At 40.6% G+C, this 17,910-nt stretch overlaps 1 protein-coding gene across 1 annotated transcript in view; it reads right to left on the bottom strand.

Moving 5' to 3' along the window:
• BMPER (BMP binding endothelial regulator) overlaps positions 1-17,910 on the bottom strand; it is a 155,560-nt gene that overhangs the window by 60,878 nt on the left and 76,772 nt on the right. The window contains exons 7-11 of the mRNA XM_026068576.1: positions 13,633-13,732; positions 10,162-10,271; positions 9,392-9,532; positions 7,023-7,127; positions 1,459-1,504 (exon numbers count right to left, since the gene is read on the bottom strand). Coding sequence (XP_025924361.1) covers positions 1,459-1,504; positions 7,023-7,127; positions 9,392-9,532; positions 10,162-10,271; positions 13,633-13,732 — 502 coding nt within the window. The remainder of the gene's footprint in view (positions 1-1,458; positions 1,505-7,022; positions 7,128-9,391; positions 9,533-10,161; positions 10,272-13,632; positions 13,733-17,910) is intronic.

The raw sequence follows: 17,910 nt of genomic DNA, 5'->3' as shown, positions 1-17,910 counted from the left end.
TGCCTTTAATTTCGCATCTTACAGTCATGGCCATTTCTTTTTTATATCATCAGAAGTTCTGACCTTCAGTTTACCTGGTTCCTAGATGAGTTATTTTTACTTTCAACATGTGTAATTTTTTCTCCTCCTTCTCTCATGAAATAATTAACACAATTCATAGTTTGCTAGTAGCACTTCTGAAGGAGTCACTTTACTGTCTTCTTTTTAACCCCTTCCAGAAGAGAATCTCCAGTGCTTTGAGGGAATGACCCCATTAGTTTACATTCCTCTCACAAAACACTGTTCATGTTACAAGAGAACATATGAGAAATATTAAATGAGAATGAAACACAAGAACAGAGGTAAGATTGAGATCAATAAATTCATGACAATAATGAAACGTCATATTTGAGCAGAGGTCCCCAGAAGTTTCTTCCCCCTTGAAACTGAGCATGCAGAAAATCAACTGCTGGTCATTTGAATCCTCTTTCATTTCTCCCTCTCCCTGATCTTAAGACCTTCTGAGGTTATGTCACACATACTTCATTTCATTCTGATACTGAAAATTTGCAAACCAGATTTATTTTACCATAAGTTACATATTTCAAAATAATTGAGGTACAGAATGGAGAAGCAGGGTTTTCATATATACTGTTTGTGCAATCCAAGAGCACCCAGAATTGAGATGATCAGCAAAAACAATTTCCCTTAAGACAAAAGAATAGATAATGTTCTCCTTAAAAACGTGTTCCTATTTTCAAATGCTTTCCTATAAATCATAAAGCCCCATTTTAGCAGTCTGTCCCTATTTGGCAAAATACTTAAACATGTCTTTAATGAAACATGTAATTGTATCCCATTAACTTCTGTGAGGCTAAGTCTCCCTGTTGACTTAAATAGGACAAGCGTACAGATAAGTATTTGTGTAAGTGCTTTGCTGACTAGGAGAGATCACAAGTGATGATCATAAGATGATCATTCCTCAAGTGAAGAGTAAAGGGATAAAAAGGCGGTTTGAACTAATCACAGAGGGACAGCTTTCTATTTTATCTTCCATTGCTCTCCCAGACTATGTCTCAGATTTCTGCACACCTCTTTTTAACTCTCACAAATCATCTGCAAAAGCCTTGGATTATATACATACTTTGATTATGCTTCTCCACTCTTGCATAGCTACGTGTGTTATTTACAGGTATAAAAGGTATCAGCTCTATCCATATTTTGAATTTCACAGGCCAACTATATCCTCCACAGAGGAACACCTCAAATTTGACAAAACTAGTGACATTTGGAGAAAAAAAAAATCCCCTTGACAAGCATTTTAAATTTACAGATTTATGGAAGACAAAATCTGTGGCCATACCCACCTGACCTTTTGCTGCCTCTAAAAAGAAGGCAGAAATGCAAACATAATTCTAGTATATTTATCTTCTCTGAAAGAATAAAAAAGAATTTAAAGAATGTGAAGAAAGAACTTACTTTCAGTGCAAATAGGACAGCATCCTTTTCTGTTCAGGATTTTACCCTAATTGGGAGAAAGACAAGCTGATTTAATGAAAGAGTTTTTGGAGCAATGACTGTGTTATGTTGTAAGGCTGGATAAGCCTTTGAAAATAGTTCAAGTTGTGTTTGAACTCAATGCCCTGGTTACAGCTTCAAATATCAGGTGCTAAAAACAGACAGAACTGTTCAAAGAGCTTCCTGGCAGTCTTATAAGAAATGAAATACTAAAAGGGTTCTCTGTTACCACTTTTCTCTTTAGAGGGAGTGTGAGAGAATTCTGGACTCGTATATTCGTGGATATCTAAAGCAAACTAGTCATTTGGTTTCCCCCCTTTCCCCCGCCTTCCAAAATACATACAGTACATTTCTTACGCACACCCTTTATGTCTCTGCAGAGGTGATCTGTTCCAAAAAAATGAAACAAAAAAAAACCCACTCATTTTCCCAGAAAAATGAATGAAGGAGGCACTGATACAGGTCTAGTTTGGCCAGATTCCTTTCATAGGTAAATCCTGTGATATCTCTTAGCAAATCTTATTACCAACTCAGAAATCATGGACCAAGTCCCCTGCTGAAGTAAATGGGCACACATCCAAGGATGTGTAACGTCTAAAAGCAAACAGTTTGGTCTAGTTCTAGTAATATGGACCAAAGGCTCGAGTCTTTACTTACTGCTTTGCCCAGATCAATTTGCTTTACAGTTGTATCTAAAAGGAGGCTGGCTAGAAGTAGGAAACATGTCTCTATGTGTGTACATACATTCACGCTCTGTTTTAGTCTTCACTGAATTAAAAATGGCCTATCTGATTTTACTCAAATTCCCTAAAGCTAGCCTTCAAGTAATAAGTCTGGAAAATTTCAGCCTGAATTATATTGTTTTCCAAGTGAAAACTGGCATGGGTTATAACAGAACCTATGGTGATATTAGAGCTCACCCACATTCCTATACAGGTTAGTAGGAGGCATATGGAGCTATGCTGCTTCCCGGCACTGATTCTCCCCTCCAGCATGGTTGAACATAGAGAACATCCCCTTCTTGGGACCATTACTCCTATTCCCCACCAAGCAGGCGAGCAAGGAGTGGCCAGGAAGAGTAAGCAAATGGAGCTGCAATTTTCTTTCCCCCAAACACACTCAGCAGCGCAGAAAAGCTTGTGAAGATCGAGAAGGAATACGTGGCATGTCTATGCAGAGAGGGGAGAAGAGGGCATACAGACAGTAAGCCCTATCACTATCTGCACTGCTTTCTGCCTACGCTGCTGCAAAGCTTGGACACCGTACGTCAGGAGGAGTGAACTCAGGCTATCTGCTGGCAGGCTGGACTGGAGCACGCTCCTTCCCACTCGTGCCTGATCGACCTCGGTCGTACAAATGACAGCTTGGTGCTGAGTGCCCTTGGGCTCATCTTCCTGAGGGCATAGAAGTGCAGTGTAAGCCTGTCCTTGAATGTGCAGCTGCATGCGAATAGAATGGATGTGATGCAAGTCCAAACTTGAGAGATGGGTTGGATCTGAGTTTAACTGGCTATGGAGGCAATGGTTACACATTTGTGTGACTACCAGGCACTCAGAGCAAAGAGAATAACTGAGTACCAGGCTGCAACAGGGAGTCCTATCAAGTACCTGCTAGGATAAAACACCTTTAACGAAGAACCGTTAAGACTAGACAGAAATACTAAGCTGGGCAATGCTTATTTGCACTAATGGAAGATGCGCAGCTCAGTGCCACACACTGCACTGCATAGCCTTACCTCTCTGCTTCAATAAAAGAGTTGAAATCATCAGCCAAGCTGGAAGTGGCAGGAATTCAAGTGAAATTGGAATCTCCAAGGCAGCCTGCTGAGGCTGGTTACTTGAGCCACCATGTTGGCATGAGATCCTGTTTTTGTCTTGTAGAATAAGGAAACCCATTATTGCTAACATGTGCTGCAAGAGTTCGTTAGCATTGAGGGTTCCCTTAGGAGTGGGCTAAGTGATGTGATCCCATTTTTCTCCATGAATATTTATAAGCAGACCACATTTGAGTCTATTTATTTTCTGGGATTTTTCTTCTTTTTTATGAGGTTTTCAATTTTATGTCTGAGGGTTTTTTTTTTTCTTAAGGCAAGACTAATTAGGGGTTTTTTGTTTGGTTGTGCAATAGCAACAGCTGTTGTTTTTTTGTGCCTCATTTGGCACTAGAGTAAAAACAGCAACTTTCTGTTTGTAATAATAACAGATGTGTATAACATTAAATGATGTCTGTGCTAGGGATGAGAGAACGTGTTCTGAATAAATTTTCAGCTCACTTGAAGTTCACGGGTTCAAAATTTACCCACAAAATCAAGCTCTGCAAATGTCTTCACATGCCATGAACTTAGTTCTATTGACTTTTGCACAGCCTTGGAGCTCAGAAAAGGTTGTATGCTGTAAAATTCACCAGGATCTCCTGTAGCAGCACAAAAAAAGGCTTGTCCACGACCACTGACCATTAGTACAGGCTGGCGTTATTAGTGGGGATAGCAGAGGCGTAAGGAGAACAGGCAAAGTGGAAAATGGAAATAATGTATAAATGGAAGGGAGATTGCACAAGAAAGAAAGAGGACAGAGTAGAGCTAGGGCAAGTGAATAGCAAATTAGGTAAGAAAAAGGCTAGAGGACATCTGACATTCAGTCTTGCCAAGTGTTGAGATTACTCCCTTTCTGTAAAGTATTTAAGCATGTGTTTAAGCACACATGGAGGGCCTACTAACTTCAGCAGGACTGGACACATGCTTAATGGCTTTACTGGATGGAGGCCAGCGTATACTGCACCTTGCAGGCTGACACTCCAGGTAACCAAGAGAGGGAATATATACATGGAGTCAATGGTCAGAAAGTAAGAAATAGAAACCACAAGCCACAGGACTCCCTAGGAGCCCAAGCAAGACTGATTTTGCTGTCAATATGACAGGAGGGCTTGAAGTTGGGAGAGATACATTGCCTCTGCTGCAGATGACAAGAAGCAAAGACAGACACTTTCTGTAATTACTGACACAGAATTAAATGCTCCAAAAAGAAAAGCAAAAAAACATGAAAAAAAAAAATGCTGAAGAAATGAAATGGCAGAAACAGTCTCTGAAAACACGGCAGCCTGCAATCAACACATCTAGTAATACCAATGGCTGCATGGCACAGAAAATTTCTGCAGAGCTACCACTTTGAAACCTATCCTTTCCAAGGAATAATAGGCTAAAATTTATGTTGATAAATTAATTAATATTCCATCAGAGAAAAACATCATGCAAAGACTATTAAGACCGCATGGTAAAGCATTTAAGTCAAGGAATAACACTATAAGTTTGCTTGCGAATCCTTAACTCTTTCACACTCAGATGTGTGTATCATAATACAATTTTAATGATATAACTTTATGGGTCCTGACATTCAAAGGGACACTTAATGGCATGTTGTTCCACAGCAGTCCTCAATAGCCAGTAGAGACTGCTTGCTGCCAGAAGCATTGTGAATAGAGTAAGGTAATGGAGTTCACACCCCTACGGTTTTCAGCGACAGCAGCAAAACTTTATGCATGATACCCAGACACTCAGTACCAGAATCACTAATATATCTTTTACATTCAGTGATGTGGTGTGTTTAATTAATGTTTATAGATCTGTGACAGAATATCTCATCAGAGAGTGGGGCACAGACAAGAAATAGAAGATTTAAATCCATTAGCATATATTATTTGCTTTAAAATTACTTAAGCTGGTACCACTTGGAATAGGAAAATAAATTTCACTCTAGAGTTTACATTCTTTCTCCTGCTTGTCCTTCCAATTTAGCTTGAAAGAGTAGAAGTGCTATTTGTACCTGTGGAGGAGGGTGGCTTTGTGTGAAGCTTGCTATAGACTCCATTTTAAGATAGGGAACAGGCTGACTGGTTAGATACTATGAGGAATGGTGCTGCAGTATAACAAAACCAGCCTTTTCAGCCCTAAGGAACTGGTTCTTGTCTGAGAATTCAACTTGGAGGTTTAGGATAGCTCAGAAATTCACATTAGCCTTGGCAGGGATCATTTAACAGCACTGAAAGAGTTTTTAAGCAAGTCAGTTATGCTGCCACAGGATTGTGGATGGTGAATTTTCACTTACCACTATTTTCACTAATTGTCTGTGAGCCGCAAAGCAGGCTAATGTTTACAGAAGCCACTTTGAAGAGTCATCTCAATGCTCAAATTTATATACAGTAGTGCTGAAGTTGTATTTCACTTAAGAATTATGTTAAGCTGTATATTTTGATCTCAGAAGAGTCTTAAATGTTTGAAATGTATCAGCACAGGGAAAATGTAAACAGGTGCAGTGGGGGCCAGGTTCCTGAACAACAAAGGATTTGAAGAGACCTGAAGGGCCCAAGCTCTCACCTCCTGCTTATCCTGTGAATAGCCTGAAGGGAGGAAACCTGGTTACCAAAGGCCTCTTCAGGTTCCTATAAGAAGAGCTCCCTTGGTTCGCACCTCCTAAGGTGTGTGCAACACCTTGCGTGAGGCCCATTAGCAGGAGAACTGCCCTCTGCAGTGAACTAGCAAAGGAGTGCCAGGGTGACAGGAGCAGGACATCCCCTCTTCTGAGCATACAAACAGTTCTTGCAGCCCATAGGCACAGCAGAACAGGGAGCGCCAAGACACAGGCTCTCTATTCTACCATAGCTTCTGGTTGTCAAAAGTTCGCAAGTATAAAGTTTTACAAACTCAAGTTTGTCATTTAAAATTTTCTACCTAGCTGCCTGTGACTCATATTTTCCTTGCTGGCTTCCAGGATGGAGAAGGAAACACGGAGAAGGTGTAATGCTAATGACTTGGCTCCCTCTCCTGCAGTGCTGTTCAGAGATCTACACCTACATGAGATGCTATTTAGAGCTCCCTCTTCTGAAAGCTTTAGCCATTAAAAAAAATCATCTGTAGACAACAGACATCCAAGAAACAACAGCAGACTTTAGCTCAAGGTTTTATTTAATGCTAATTTTGAAAGAATTAAGCAAAGTTATAATTATACCACTCTTCGGGTTCACTTCAGACTTCAACATAGAAAATACTCAGGCTGTAACCTCAGAGAAAGTGGCAAGGTTTGACTGAAATCATTTGCTTCGCTTTGTCTAATTTACATGTCTAACCAAGTGATTAAGTCTGATTTGCACTGAGCAAAGCCAGCACAATCTCTTGTGGCTTGCCCTAAAAACATGCATGCTCTTGATCCGTTAACACAGTCATCTCATCACTCTACAAAGCTATTAAATATATGTGAAAGAGATGTTCCAGTGTAGGTATTCAGGATAGAGAATGGGAAAGGGAGGAGGAGAAAAGGAGCATTTACCCTTCAGAGCAAGGACAGAGGTGGGAAGCCCATGTACAGGGTGGCAATAGCGCACTTCAGGAACTCCAGCTTAAATTAACCTGCCAAAGGATCCTTCCTCCCTCATCTGCGTGCCCTCCTACCATGCACATGCTACCGTGAAACACTGACAAAGACAATGGTGAAGAAGAAAAGGGAAAAAATGCTATGTCCTTTTAAAAAACTCACATTAGGACAGCTGCTGACTGGAATGCACTGTTTCTTGCGACACTCCGTCTTGCCTTTCACACAAGCACAAATGGTGCAGTTAACAGAGGACCACATCTCTCCGTCCTGCAAGAGGGAACATGATATAGCATCAGCTGGGCTGGCAACAGGAAGCTATTCCAGCAATGTATCATTGCACAAGAAAGGATGGCTTTCCCTGTATGCATTGTGTCATTGTTTAGTCTAAATTATTTTGAGGTGTCTGTCCACATCCAGTCGGATTACAGACAAAGATCAAATTCAGCAGGGATTTCTTCCCTTTAGTCCTCTGGGTCAGAAATTCATTCTCATATGGCTAACCAAATCACATTTGCATTTTCCATCAACGTCCTGATTAGTTGCATTGTTTTCTTTCCAGTATGTGTCTGAGATGTGATCCCACCTATCACAAATTTTCATTTAAGACAACATAATTAGAAAAACCTGATTCATTGGATTGAGTGACGTGTTTAAGTTGTTGCGCGTGAAGGCATTTGATTAAGATGTCAGCATATAGTGAATTTATTCCCAGATGTGGCATCATTTTGGCTTACGGCAGTAATGGTCAAATAATGAATTCTAATTCAGATTACTTACAGCACTTTAACAGATACTTGATCCACTAAACATCTGAAAATGTTTAGAACAGATACAGCACTAAACTGCCCAAATGTATAGCAGGTAAGACAGTCTGTGGCTCTTAAAATATTAGCTGCAGACCAAAACATGCCTCATAATCTTGTCCTCCACTTACCTGGGAAAGACTGCTTGTGGAACTGCCCTGGCTCATTTCTATACAGCTTTGCCTTTGCCAAGTGTGGTTCCTAAAGCATTCTGTCTCACCCACTTGCAGTCTTGTGCTTGCCCATTTAGAGCCAAAATGTGCATGTTTTCTGTTTACAGGACTGCTGTAAAGGAAGGGTGAGGATAGACCTGACAGGAACAGAACAGGCAGTCCAACCAGACAGCTGTGAACAATTATGTGCCCACCTCAACATGATGTTTTGACCAGAGAGAAAAACAAACTAAATCTGAAATGCCAAGCTAACTGACTTATTCTATGCATGCTTGGTTAAAGGCTGTCTCTCCCTTATCATCTGTTTCCAAGCTATGTTAAGATTGTCTGGTGTTTCTGATGCAGCACATGTTCCCGAGGGCCTCTAATGACCATTCTCCAAGCATCTGCTAAGGTACCAGAAGATATGATGGCTAACTGCATGCAGGTGGCCTCACAGCAGTGGACACAGACAGCTTTGATGTGAAAAGGAGACAGCCCAGACTCCCATGAACCTGTGCCCATTCTGTCTGTGCTGCACCCTTAACTTCAACAGAGTGGATGTACTGTCTCTCTGTTTTTTCTCACTGTATGTAATACTTACTCATATAGTAAGATCTTCACAAGAAGCAGAGTATTTTATTTGGGTGCCTAAGAAGCAGACATTTGTTCCTGAAGTACAATAGCACCTGTGTGCAAGTTCCAATCAGACTGAATTGTTTCCTTGTACCTATTGTGTACAAAGGGTTTGTTCCCATATAATTTCCAGAATAAACACTTCAGCTACGTACACTAAAGATGGAATAAATGGGAAGTAATTCTGGCTGAGCAAACCAAGTATTCACAAGGGATTTAACATGTGATCTCATTCGAGGGTCTCTTAATTCACAGATGGCCCATGAGGTGACAGAATCTTTTCTGACACAGTGTGAAAGAAACTGCACCACTTGAAAAATCAAACAGAGGCTCAGCAATCTGAAAAGTGTTTTGCAGGGAATCCCTTGTGATTTGAAAACATTGGGTGAGACTGCAGTAGGCGATGGTTATTACATGGTTTCCCAACACCCAACAGGGTGTCAGGGGTGCTGTCCTTAGCAGAACTGTGAAGTGTAATAAATCTCGATGAGTAACTCCTAGACAAGACAGTCTTAGCACAGCTTCTGTCAGCTCAGCTGGGGAAGAGACTCCCTGGCTCAGCTGATAAAGCCTACAGACCTTTTCTTTCTTTTTCCACGAGTATCAAAATTTGTTTGGGAAGGCAGAGCATAATTCTAACTAAGAATGCATTACTTGTCATGAAGCAGCAGCTTGAGTCTCTGTGTGGGGAGAGGGAGACACAATGCCATGTCCAGAAGGAACTAATCTTAACTTCTGTGTAACAGCAGAATTCACACAGACTCAAAAAGAAAATAGCAGATGGCAAATTTTGCAAAGCTTTTCCTCTGAGCTGTTCCATCATCAACCAGGATGGTGAGGACTGTGCTAAAAAGCAAACCACAATGCTAATTTACAGTAAACCCATGCTGTTTCAGCTGTTACAATGGCATCTGTTTTCGAGCCACACCTGAAACGTTACCTGGAAGATCTTATTGCCGAACTTGCACACTTTCACCTCCTCAGGAGAGATATATGAGATACATGCCTTGCAGCACTGGTCTTTGTTTTTATTGCATTCTCCAGGCAGTAAGCAACTCTTCTTACATATCACTGTTGAATCCTGGGTAAAAGCACAGAAGGAAGTCATGAAATCATCACTAAGATGTTTGTGCTCCTGTATGTCCTTATCATAACATTTCTGTTTGCTCAGTCATTGCATTTGCCCAAGTCATAGCGCAACTGCTTTGAAAGGGTCAGCTCAGGGAAAACAAAAACAATTTACTGGATTAAGGCAATCTTTCATGGTCTGTGATGCTAAAGCCCAACTTGCACTTCTGTTGGCCTGCAAAATCTTAACTTGGCAACACTTTACATTTTTTGTGCCTAGGTGCCAAAGTACAAGTGATCAGTCACATTAGAGCAACTAAAAAAATCACTGCCCTTCAGCAGTGATGTGGAAACTCATCATCTACAAACTTGTCTTCCACTGCGGTGCAAACTTAAAGAGGATCACATAATCTGAGTATCTTTATTTTGCATCACACATAGTCAGGCATCATATCTCAACTGAGGCAGTCAATAACTTTTTAAATTTTTCTGGCACAACTGCGAGTGCTTTTCAGATCAGACTCAAAGACCACACAAGAAGCCAAAGCAGAACAGTATCAGGCCTTATAGTTCTCCAGTATTACAAATTTATGCCAAGCCAGGCAACCAGCAGCATATAAAACCAAAGCACTATGGACTTACCTTGCATGTACACATTGTGCAGTTGTCATAAATAAATGAGGACCCATTATCATACACATTGCTGTGAAAGAGGCAGCTTCCAAATGGGAGGTCAAACACTTTCCTCTGTCCTGAATATAAATAAACAGTAATAGAAACAGAATGTGGTTGAAAAGATGCCATACTGTCAACAAAAATAGTAGGGCTTATTGTCACCAGACCAAATTCATGTGCAATGTGTCATTTGCTGTGTGTTTCCATTTTGGCGTGAAAAAAATATGTTCTTTTAACAGTTCACTGTTCCTCTAGCACACATTCATCTGTGCAAATTCTACTGTGGGAGGGAATATAAATATGATTTATGGCATGTTTATGTCGGAAAAATCCTTCTACTCCTTCTCATCATAAAGTGCACAGTGCACCTAAACGAATACAAAGTAAGCACTGCAAATTCTTAGTGTAGGTACACTTAAACTAGTTTAAACAATCTTTAACTTAATGCAATAGCATATCAAATAAAGCAGCCTAAACTGGTTTTAGCATATCTACTTCAGGGGTTCACAGCATCCGAACTAAATCAATTCAGTTACACTGATGCAAAAAAATGCACATTATCCAATATCATTAAGGGAGCTTGATGTTCAAACACGGTTGCAAGAATTACAGACATTTACATAGTTTATAAGCAGAATGGAGCCAACACAAAAAAATAAAGAACATCAGTGGGGGGAATTTACCTTCCATAGTCTATAAAAAATTTGGGTTTCATAAGAGCAAGGCAAATTTTAGAGCATTATATGGGGAAGGTAGCATCAGTACCAAATCCTTCCTGAAGTTGAGCAAGCATTGTGAAATCCAAGTTCCAACACAGTTTGCTGTTCTATAAGTTTCTCTTCTATTCTTCAGCTTCCTTCCTAATAAGGTCTTGTAAACAAGTGAACACCTTACATACATACACATACACATGAGTTTTTTACAAAAACTAACATGAAATCACTATTTTTACTTCACATGTTGCATACCTCCCCCATTTACTTTTGGTGGCAGCTAACTAATAAGTCCTTTTATAAGTGGCAGCCAGTCTCTGGGCTTATCATTTCTGAGATCTGATGATAAAAAGACATCAATTCTAAGGTAGAGAATGGCCACTATAAGTACATACAACAAGTCACTATATATTAGGCCAACAATTTAGCCCTTAAGCTGCCAAGTCAGCTGGCAGGTTCAGCTGGAATCGCTGAAGTTTGTCCCTGTGTTCTAAACTGTATGTAATTCCTTCCCTTCTTAATAATTCTGAATGAAAGCAGAACAGCATAAAAGAAAAAGCTTCCAGGTTGCTCTAAGATATAAGTGAACAAAAGGATAAGCAGACAGCAAAATCCACTGAAGTAGCCTTGAGTTTTTACAAATGTTAATGTTAAAAGAATTACTAAAAATGTTAAGAAACAATTGCTATTGTTCAGCAAGATGTGATTTAAACATCTCTCTCTTGTAGATTAGCTACCTTGGATTAACTCATGCTCACATAATCAACCTGCCTTTTACTGAATATGCACCCTTTCAAAAAGGCTTAATCTCTCTTGCAGGACTGACATATGAACTCAGCTGAGGATGCCCAGTAGCCCTAAATGGAATACTTGCACATCCATGCACTGCTTATGGGCAAAATCTAACCATATTTCTGTCAGTAACAACACTGCGCTGCTCTACATGGGGCCAGGATTTCAATCGCATAACTTATATCAGCAAGTGAACAAGAGTCCAGTTCTCTCTCGCACCATCTTGCCTTGCCTTGCCTTGCAAACCATCCAATGCAATTCAGGGTGGCCAACCTCGTTCAAATAGTTGGTTAAAACCACTGACAAAGGAGCTACCACTTTAAAAGATGTGGTGATGGGTATATTGGCTTAATGGTCTGCTTTGATGGCTCATAACCATTACTTAAACCAATAATTCAAGTCCCAGTAGAGTCAACTGCATTCTTCCAGGCTATATATGCTGAACATCAGGAATTCAGCTGCAGGGAGGTCCTTCTCATGATACTTTAAAAAAACATGCCTCAGCATCCCTGAAAACCATTCCCTTTCCCTACTGTCACTCAGTTTGCTACACATCCCTTAGCTCTGCTGTACTCCAGAACTTCAAACATTTCACTGTGAATAGATATTATCTATTCACAGGCACCTCTGACATGCTGTAGAGCAAAAGCCCCATAAAATGGAAATGGTTGTTATTAGTGAATTCATTTACAGACATTTCTAGGAGCACAAAGCAGTCAAAGGATCAAAGCTGGCTTTCGAATGCCTAGATCAAGGAGGGGAAGGTTTAGCTGAGAAAAGCATGAGGTGAGGAGGACAAGGGGAGTTTGAAGAAGGAAAGAAAAATATATTCCGGACGGTTCTTCTCTCTAGTTCATTCTCCTACTTTATTGCTCTCTGGTGCTGTGGTTAAATGTTCCAGGCAAATATGTACTTGTAGCACTTCTCAACTAGTAAATAAATAAATAAATAAATAAACAAACTTCAGGTTTGTTTCAAGCAATCAAAAATGTTAAGTATTATGAGAAGCTGGAATTCTCTATGGCTCTGTGCCTCCAAGATTAGAGCTCTCTGTTCCACTAACCCAGACCTAGAAAAAGACTTCAGAGAGTAGTAAGGATATGGCCAAGACAACAAAAATGTTCCTATTGAAAAACTGGGAATTATCAGCTCTGAAAATGTGCCATACCTAATCACAACCTCATAGACCAAATTAAACTTAATTTATGTGGCAGGAGGTAAGCGTTCCTTCTTTATGAACTAGAGCGATGCATGCTGAGGTTTAGTTAACCTGTGGAATGTGTGGAAATGATATGAGAAAAATAAGGATTCTCAAAAGTCATTGCCTTTCTTGGAATGACTTGGAAGAACTAGCCCTTCTCAGAGGCCTCTGACTTATTCCTTTAAAATGTGTTGGAAAGACATAATTGAAAATAATCCTGGCTGAGATTGTGATTCCCCCTTAACATGGCAACAACCAGGCAGATTCACAGGTCCTTGGCCTCTCTGACAACAGCTTCCAAGAATGCAGTTTCAACCCAGAAGTTTCCTTTGACCTGCATTTCCTCAAAACCAAGAATGCAAATGCACACTTGAATAAAAATATGAGAGGGTGAGGCCTTTTTTTGCAGCAAATTCCAGCAAAACATTTCCTCCCATCTCAATCTCCTTCACAAAACATGTAATGAAGGTGGGAATCATCTCTATATTTGTTTCTCCAAGCATGCCCTATGCTCAAACGCTCTTCTGCAGCTGCTTCCTTAGTATCATTCATCACAGGCCTGCCACACCAACCCTGACCACCTTTTACAACCTGTAGATTATAAACTCTACTGAGCAACACTGTTTCTTCAATGTCCCAAAATTTACCAGGACTATGAAGTACTAGTATAAAATATACCATGCAGAAACAAGTTACATTATGTACAACATTCCCATGAAAGCAACCACTCACCTAAACATTTGGGGCAACACTGTCCAGCAGGAATGTGACTGAGATGCTGGGGACAGGAGAGAATAGGGCAGACTTCTCGGATGCACTGTGTCCTGCCTCCCTGAAGGAAAATAGGCTCAGTTAGAAAAAAATAAAGCAAAATGCCAAGTACACATGTGCACACACCCACACAACCTTGTAACAAGTCTTGAAAAGCCTCAGCCAAAGCAGTATTTTCCAATAGAAATTTCTACACATATCAGGCATACAAGGATTGTGTACAAGTGACATTCAGCACTTTCTACATTGTTTACAAAGCCCTTGGAGTATTCATATTTTTCATTCTCTCAAGCAGTGAATATAACAGTTGCAGAAACAATGTCTTTTTAGCTGATGTCTTGGTGTGGATATGAGAAAACCAGAGAGAACAAAATCATTACCCTTGAACCTTTCTGGATGTTCAAAAAAGTTATTGAGTAATTTTTTACAATATTCTTCACCTCCTGTGCCATGCCCTTCTAGGCTTGTCTGGGACAGGGATTAAGTGCTGAAGTGAGATGAGAGCAGGTGTTCTTCTATTCTGTCCATGACCTCAGAAACCAAATAAGCCAAAATCATTCAAGAAAGCACATTCCTGTTAGCCTCCCAATCCAACTATGCAAACCCAGAGGGTTTCCTTTCTTCAGAGGACTGAAAACCAAGAGGGTATATAAGATTTTGTGAATTAATGTGATGAAAAGAAAAAATGAGCATCCTGGACTGTATGTATCCTGAAGAATCAATGAATATCAGGAAACAGAGAGGCAAAAAGAACAGCAAAGAGAAAAGCACAGAACATATATATAAGATCAATTAACTACAGCCAGTCAAAAGAGAACTTTGTTTTCATTCTGCTCTGTTGCCTAAATACTTCATTGTGTTTACAGAATACTGTGTTTACCTCTGGACCCTCTACCAAAATGTGCTCCAAACACTCCTGAGAGATGTCCAGGTTGCTGCACTTTAAAGATCAATCTACTTCTGCCTTAACAAGAGAAGTCAGTCCATTTACTCTAATTGCCCTGCCTGATTTACCACACGGAGCAGCAAACTCATCCCAACAACAAGCTTTGTGTTCCTGGATGCTGTGATGGAAGACTTATGAACAGTCTCCTCCCATGTACATGCTGGATGCCTCTCGGGGCTCCCTAGGGAAAGACGGAAAAAAAGCCGTTTATTTTGTGGAGCTCTGTGCCTGAAACAATCATATGCCATTCCACTCTTAACGATACAATGCCTCAGTGAATCATGTAAAAGCTTTTACACACAAGCAGAGCCACATATATGCTATTATACAGAAAATAGTGTACTGATTGTACCCCCATTCTGTAATAAGTTTTCAGGCTCTGAAGTCTACGTGTCCCACGGGGCTACCGAAGCATCCTGAATGCACATGGCCAAGGACTGCTCGGAATTCTTTCATTGCAGCTTGCAGGAACACAGAGTTTATTGTAGACTGAAATGACTGCTCTAAATTAAGGGTCAGACCAGAAACTTGACAAAATGAAATGAACTCTTTGCCAATCTTTCTTCTGATGCTCAGGGAATAGCTCTGTGAGAAGAGACACAGGTGCAGAATGAAAGAATAAATACCTAAGAAGGGCTCTCTGAAGCACTGCTGTCATTCTGCCCAGGGAAAAAGGCTAAGAGAAGACAAAGTTCAAACTTTGTTGATAATTCACTGAATGGAAAACTAGGGCCTGGAGAACTAAGTCAGCTGGGTAGCAGGATCAGGGATATACCCACGGAAGATAAAACTGTGCTCTAACAGATGGTGAACACAGGTCTTTTCTTGCAGCCTTGCTTCTGGATTTGATTCCTTCCTATCCCTCTACAGAATTGCTCTGGAGTCTTGCTCCTCTGAAGGACAAAAGCAAAGCTCAGGCTTACTGCTCTAGAGAGACATCGTCTTTATAGTCTGTTGTATAGATTTTTTTATACTAAATGCCACATTTAAGTAGTCAATGAAAAATACTAAATATGTATTCACTTCTGCCTTTTATTTATAGCTCCTTTTTCACCCTTTTTACATCCCCCTCCTCCACACAGAATTTTTGCCTAACTCCAATTGTATCTCTCTTTTATCCCACTGTTATACTTGATTCCAGCTGTAACGCTGTTAGCATTTTAACAGTAAAGCTGCATTCTAGCTCTCTGCTGTCCCAGATATAGGTTTTTACAGGCTCGAAAATCATCATGGTGCATGTTCCTTTTAAAATAAGAGCAAATTTGCTTGCCTTACAGAGCTTAGAGAGGTAGCTTGTTCAGCGCTTTAAGGAAACGTCAAAACCTACAAAATATTCCCATCAGACTCTCTATTTTCTGAAAAGTACATAGCCTCAGTTATTGTTATTCAAAATTCATGAAGCTTTCAGAATACTAGCTTTCCAAGCAGGATTAGCTAGTGTTGCCAAAGCTTTAAATAGCATTAAGTAGAGCTGCATAGAAAACAAATACAGTACAACTGAAGTTCAACAAAAAAAAAGCAAGGGAAAAAATTACAAGCAAAATGCTTGTTTCTGGAAGGTCTAACTCAGGGAGGGAATTGCACAGTAAACACCTTGCCTCCTCCACCTCCTAATTACATTACAGCTTTTAGCTCACATTTCCCTCTTAAGTATAACATTTCCCAGGCAGGCAGAATATTCTAGGGCCAAAGCAACACCTTCCAGTAAAACCAAACCTGAACTGGAAGCCAGTGCAGATCAATTAAGTACAAGTGCCATCTGCTTCCTGTGAGAAATGCTATTCAATAGCTAGACAGATAAATTCTTCAGTGATAGTTACACGAAGCCTTAATCGGGGGATGCTGCTGCAGTCCACAGTCCTCTGGGGGCAACAGAGATTTTATAAGAAATCAGCTTCTAAAGGGAAAAAATTCACTCTCCATGTTGGAAAAAAACACTTTAATCCATGCTGATGTCCAGTCTCTGCAAAACACAGCAAGACGATCCCTGGAATTGACTCAAAGGGCAGTATGGACCCAGGTAGCTTCTTGTCTCTTCTCACAGACATGGAAGAGAAGGAAAGACAGAACAGCAATTTCTAACACTCCCATGAGAGGCCCCTCTCAGAGCAAGAAAGACAATTGCCTTAGTCTTTCCCCCAAAAACACGAGAGGAGCTATCCTAGCAATCCTTCTGCCTGTTCCTGCTAATGCCCTGCCTCTGCTACAGTCCTTCACTGCTCATTGAGGACACAAGAAACTTGGTGGAGCTGAGAGACACACGCAGCCAGGCCGCAAGTGACTTTGCTGGGGACCCCGGATGAAGGAGAGGGTGCTGTCTCCCACATGCCTGGGGCAGTCTGTCTTCTGGAAGGGAGGGGAGCACAAGAAGCACTTCTGAATGTGCCCCAAAAGGGAGCATTCCTGCTCAATTCCCAAGTCAGTGAGAACAAGGCACACTACCTGAAAAAATCTCTATCCCAATGGACATGTGTTAGGAGAGATGGAGTAGCATGTCTGCATAAAAACATGTCTGTCCAGAAACTCTCCAAGGGTCAAGACCAAGCTACAATTAATCTCAAAGAGCCTTGGGCTTCATCTACCATTAAGGAGAGAATGGTGACCACCAACAGCAGAGCTGTCCCTGTCATAAGCAGATTTTAAAAGGGCTCATGAAATCTCAGGAGGACAGAGGCCACCATACCCCCAATTAGTGTGTTACTGATAATGTGCATGTTTAAACCTAACATTACTTAATATAAATATTATTTAATATTAAACATTAACTTTGGTATTATCAAGACCTATGTTTCTGTGGGCATCTCATTTCCCATTCCATTTTCAGGCTTTTTCTCTATCTTAAAGTGAAGCCATAAATCCTCTTAAAAATGATTGCTCCTTAGCTTTGCCCTGTGTTCACCTTGTGCCTGAAAGACTGCAAATACTCCTACAGAAGTAAAATTGCCATTGGTTTTATGGAAAATTTTGTCTAAATTCTGACATTAGGATTCAGCCCATGGTGGATTGTAGGACATTTGTTCTTAACTTCCATTCTCAAAGAAGTTTGAATGGCTTCATTTCACAGAATCACAGAATCGCTGAGGTTGGAAGGGACCTCTGGAGATCATCTAGTCCAACCTCCCTGCTCAAGCAGGGTCACCTAGAGCACATTGCACAGGATTGCATCCAGGCGCGTTCTGAATATCTCCAGAGAAGGAGACTCCACCACCTCTCGGGGCAACCTGTTCCAGTGCTCTGTCACCCTCACAGTGAAAAAGTTTTTCCTCATGTTCAGATGGAAGTGTCTGTGTTTC

The sequence above is a fragment of the Apteryx rowi genome, unplaced genomic scaffold (genome assembly GCF_003343035.1).
Source record: "Apteryx rowi isolate R43461 unplaced genomic scaffold, aptRow1 scaffold_276, whole genome shotgun sequence".
Classification (NCBI taxonomy): domain Eukaryota; kingdom Metazoa; phylum Chordata; class Aves; order Apterygiformes; family Apterygidae; genus Apteryx; species Apteryx rowi.
This window is presented reverse-complemented; position numbering and strand designations above follow the sequence as displayed.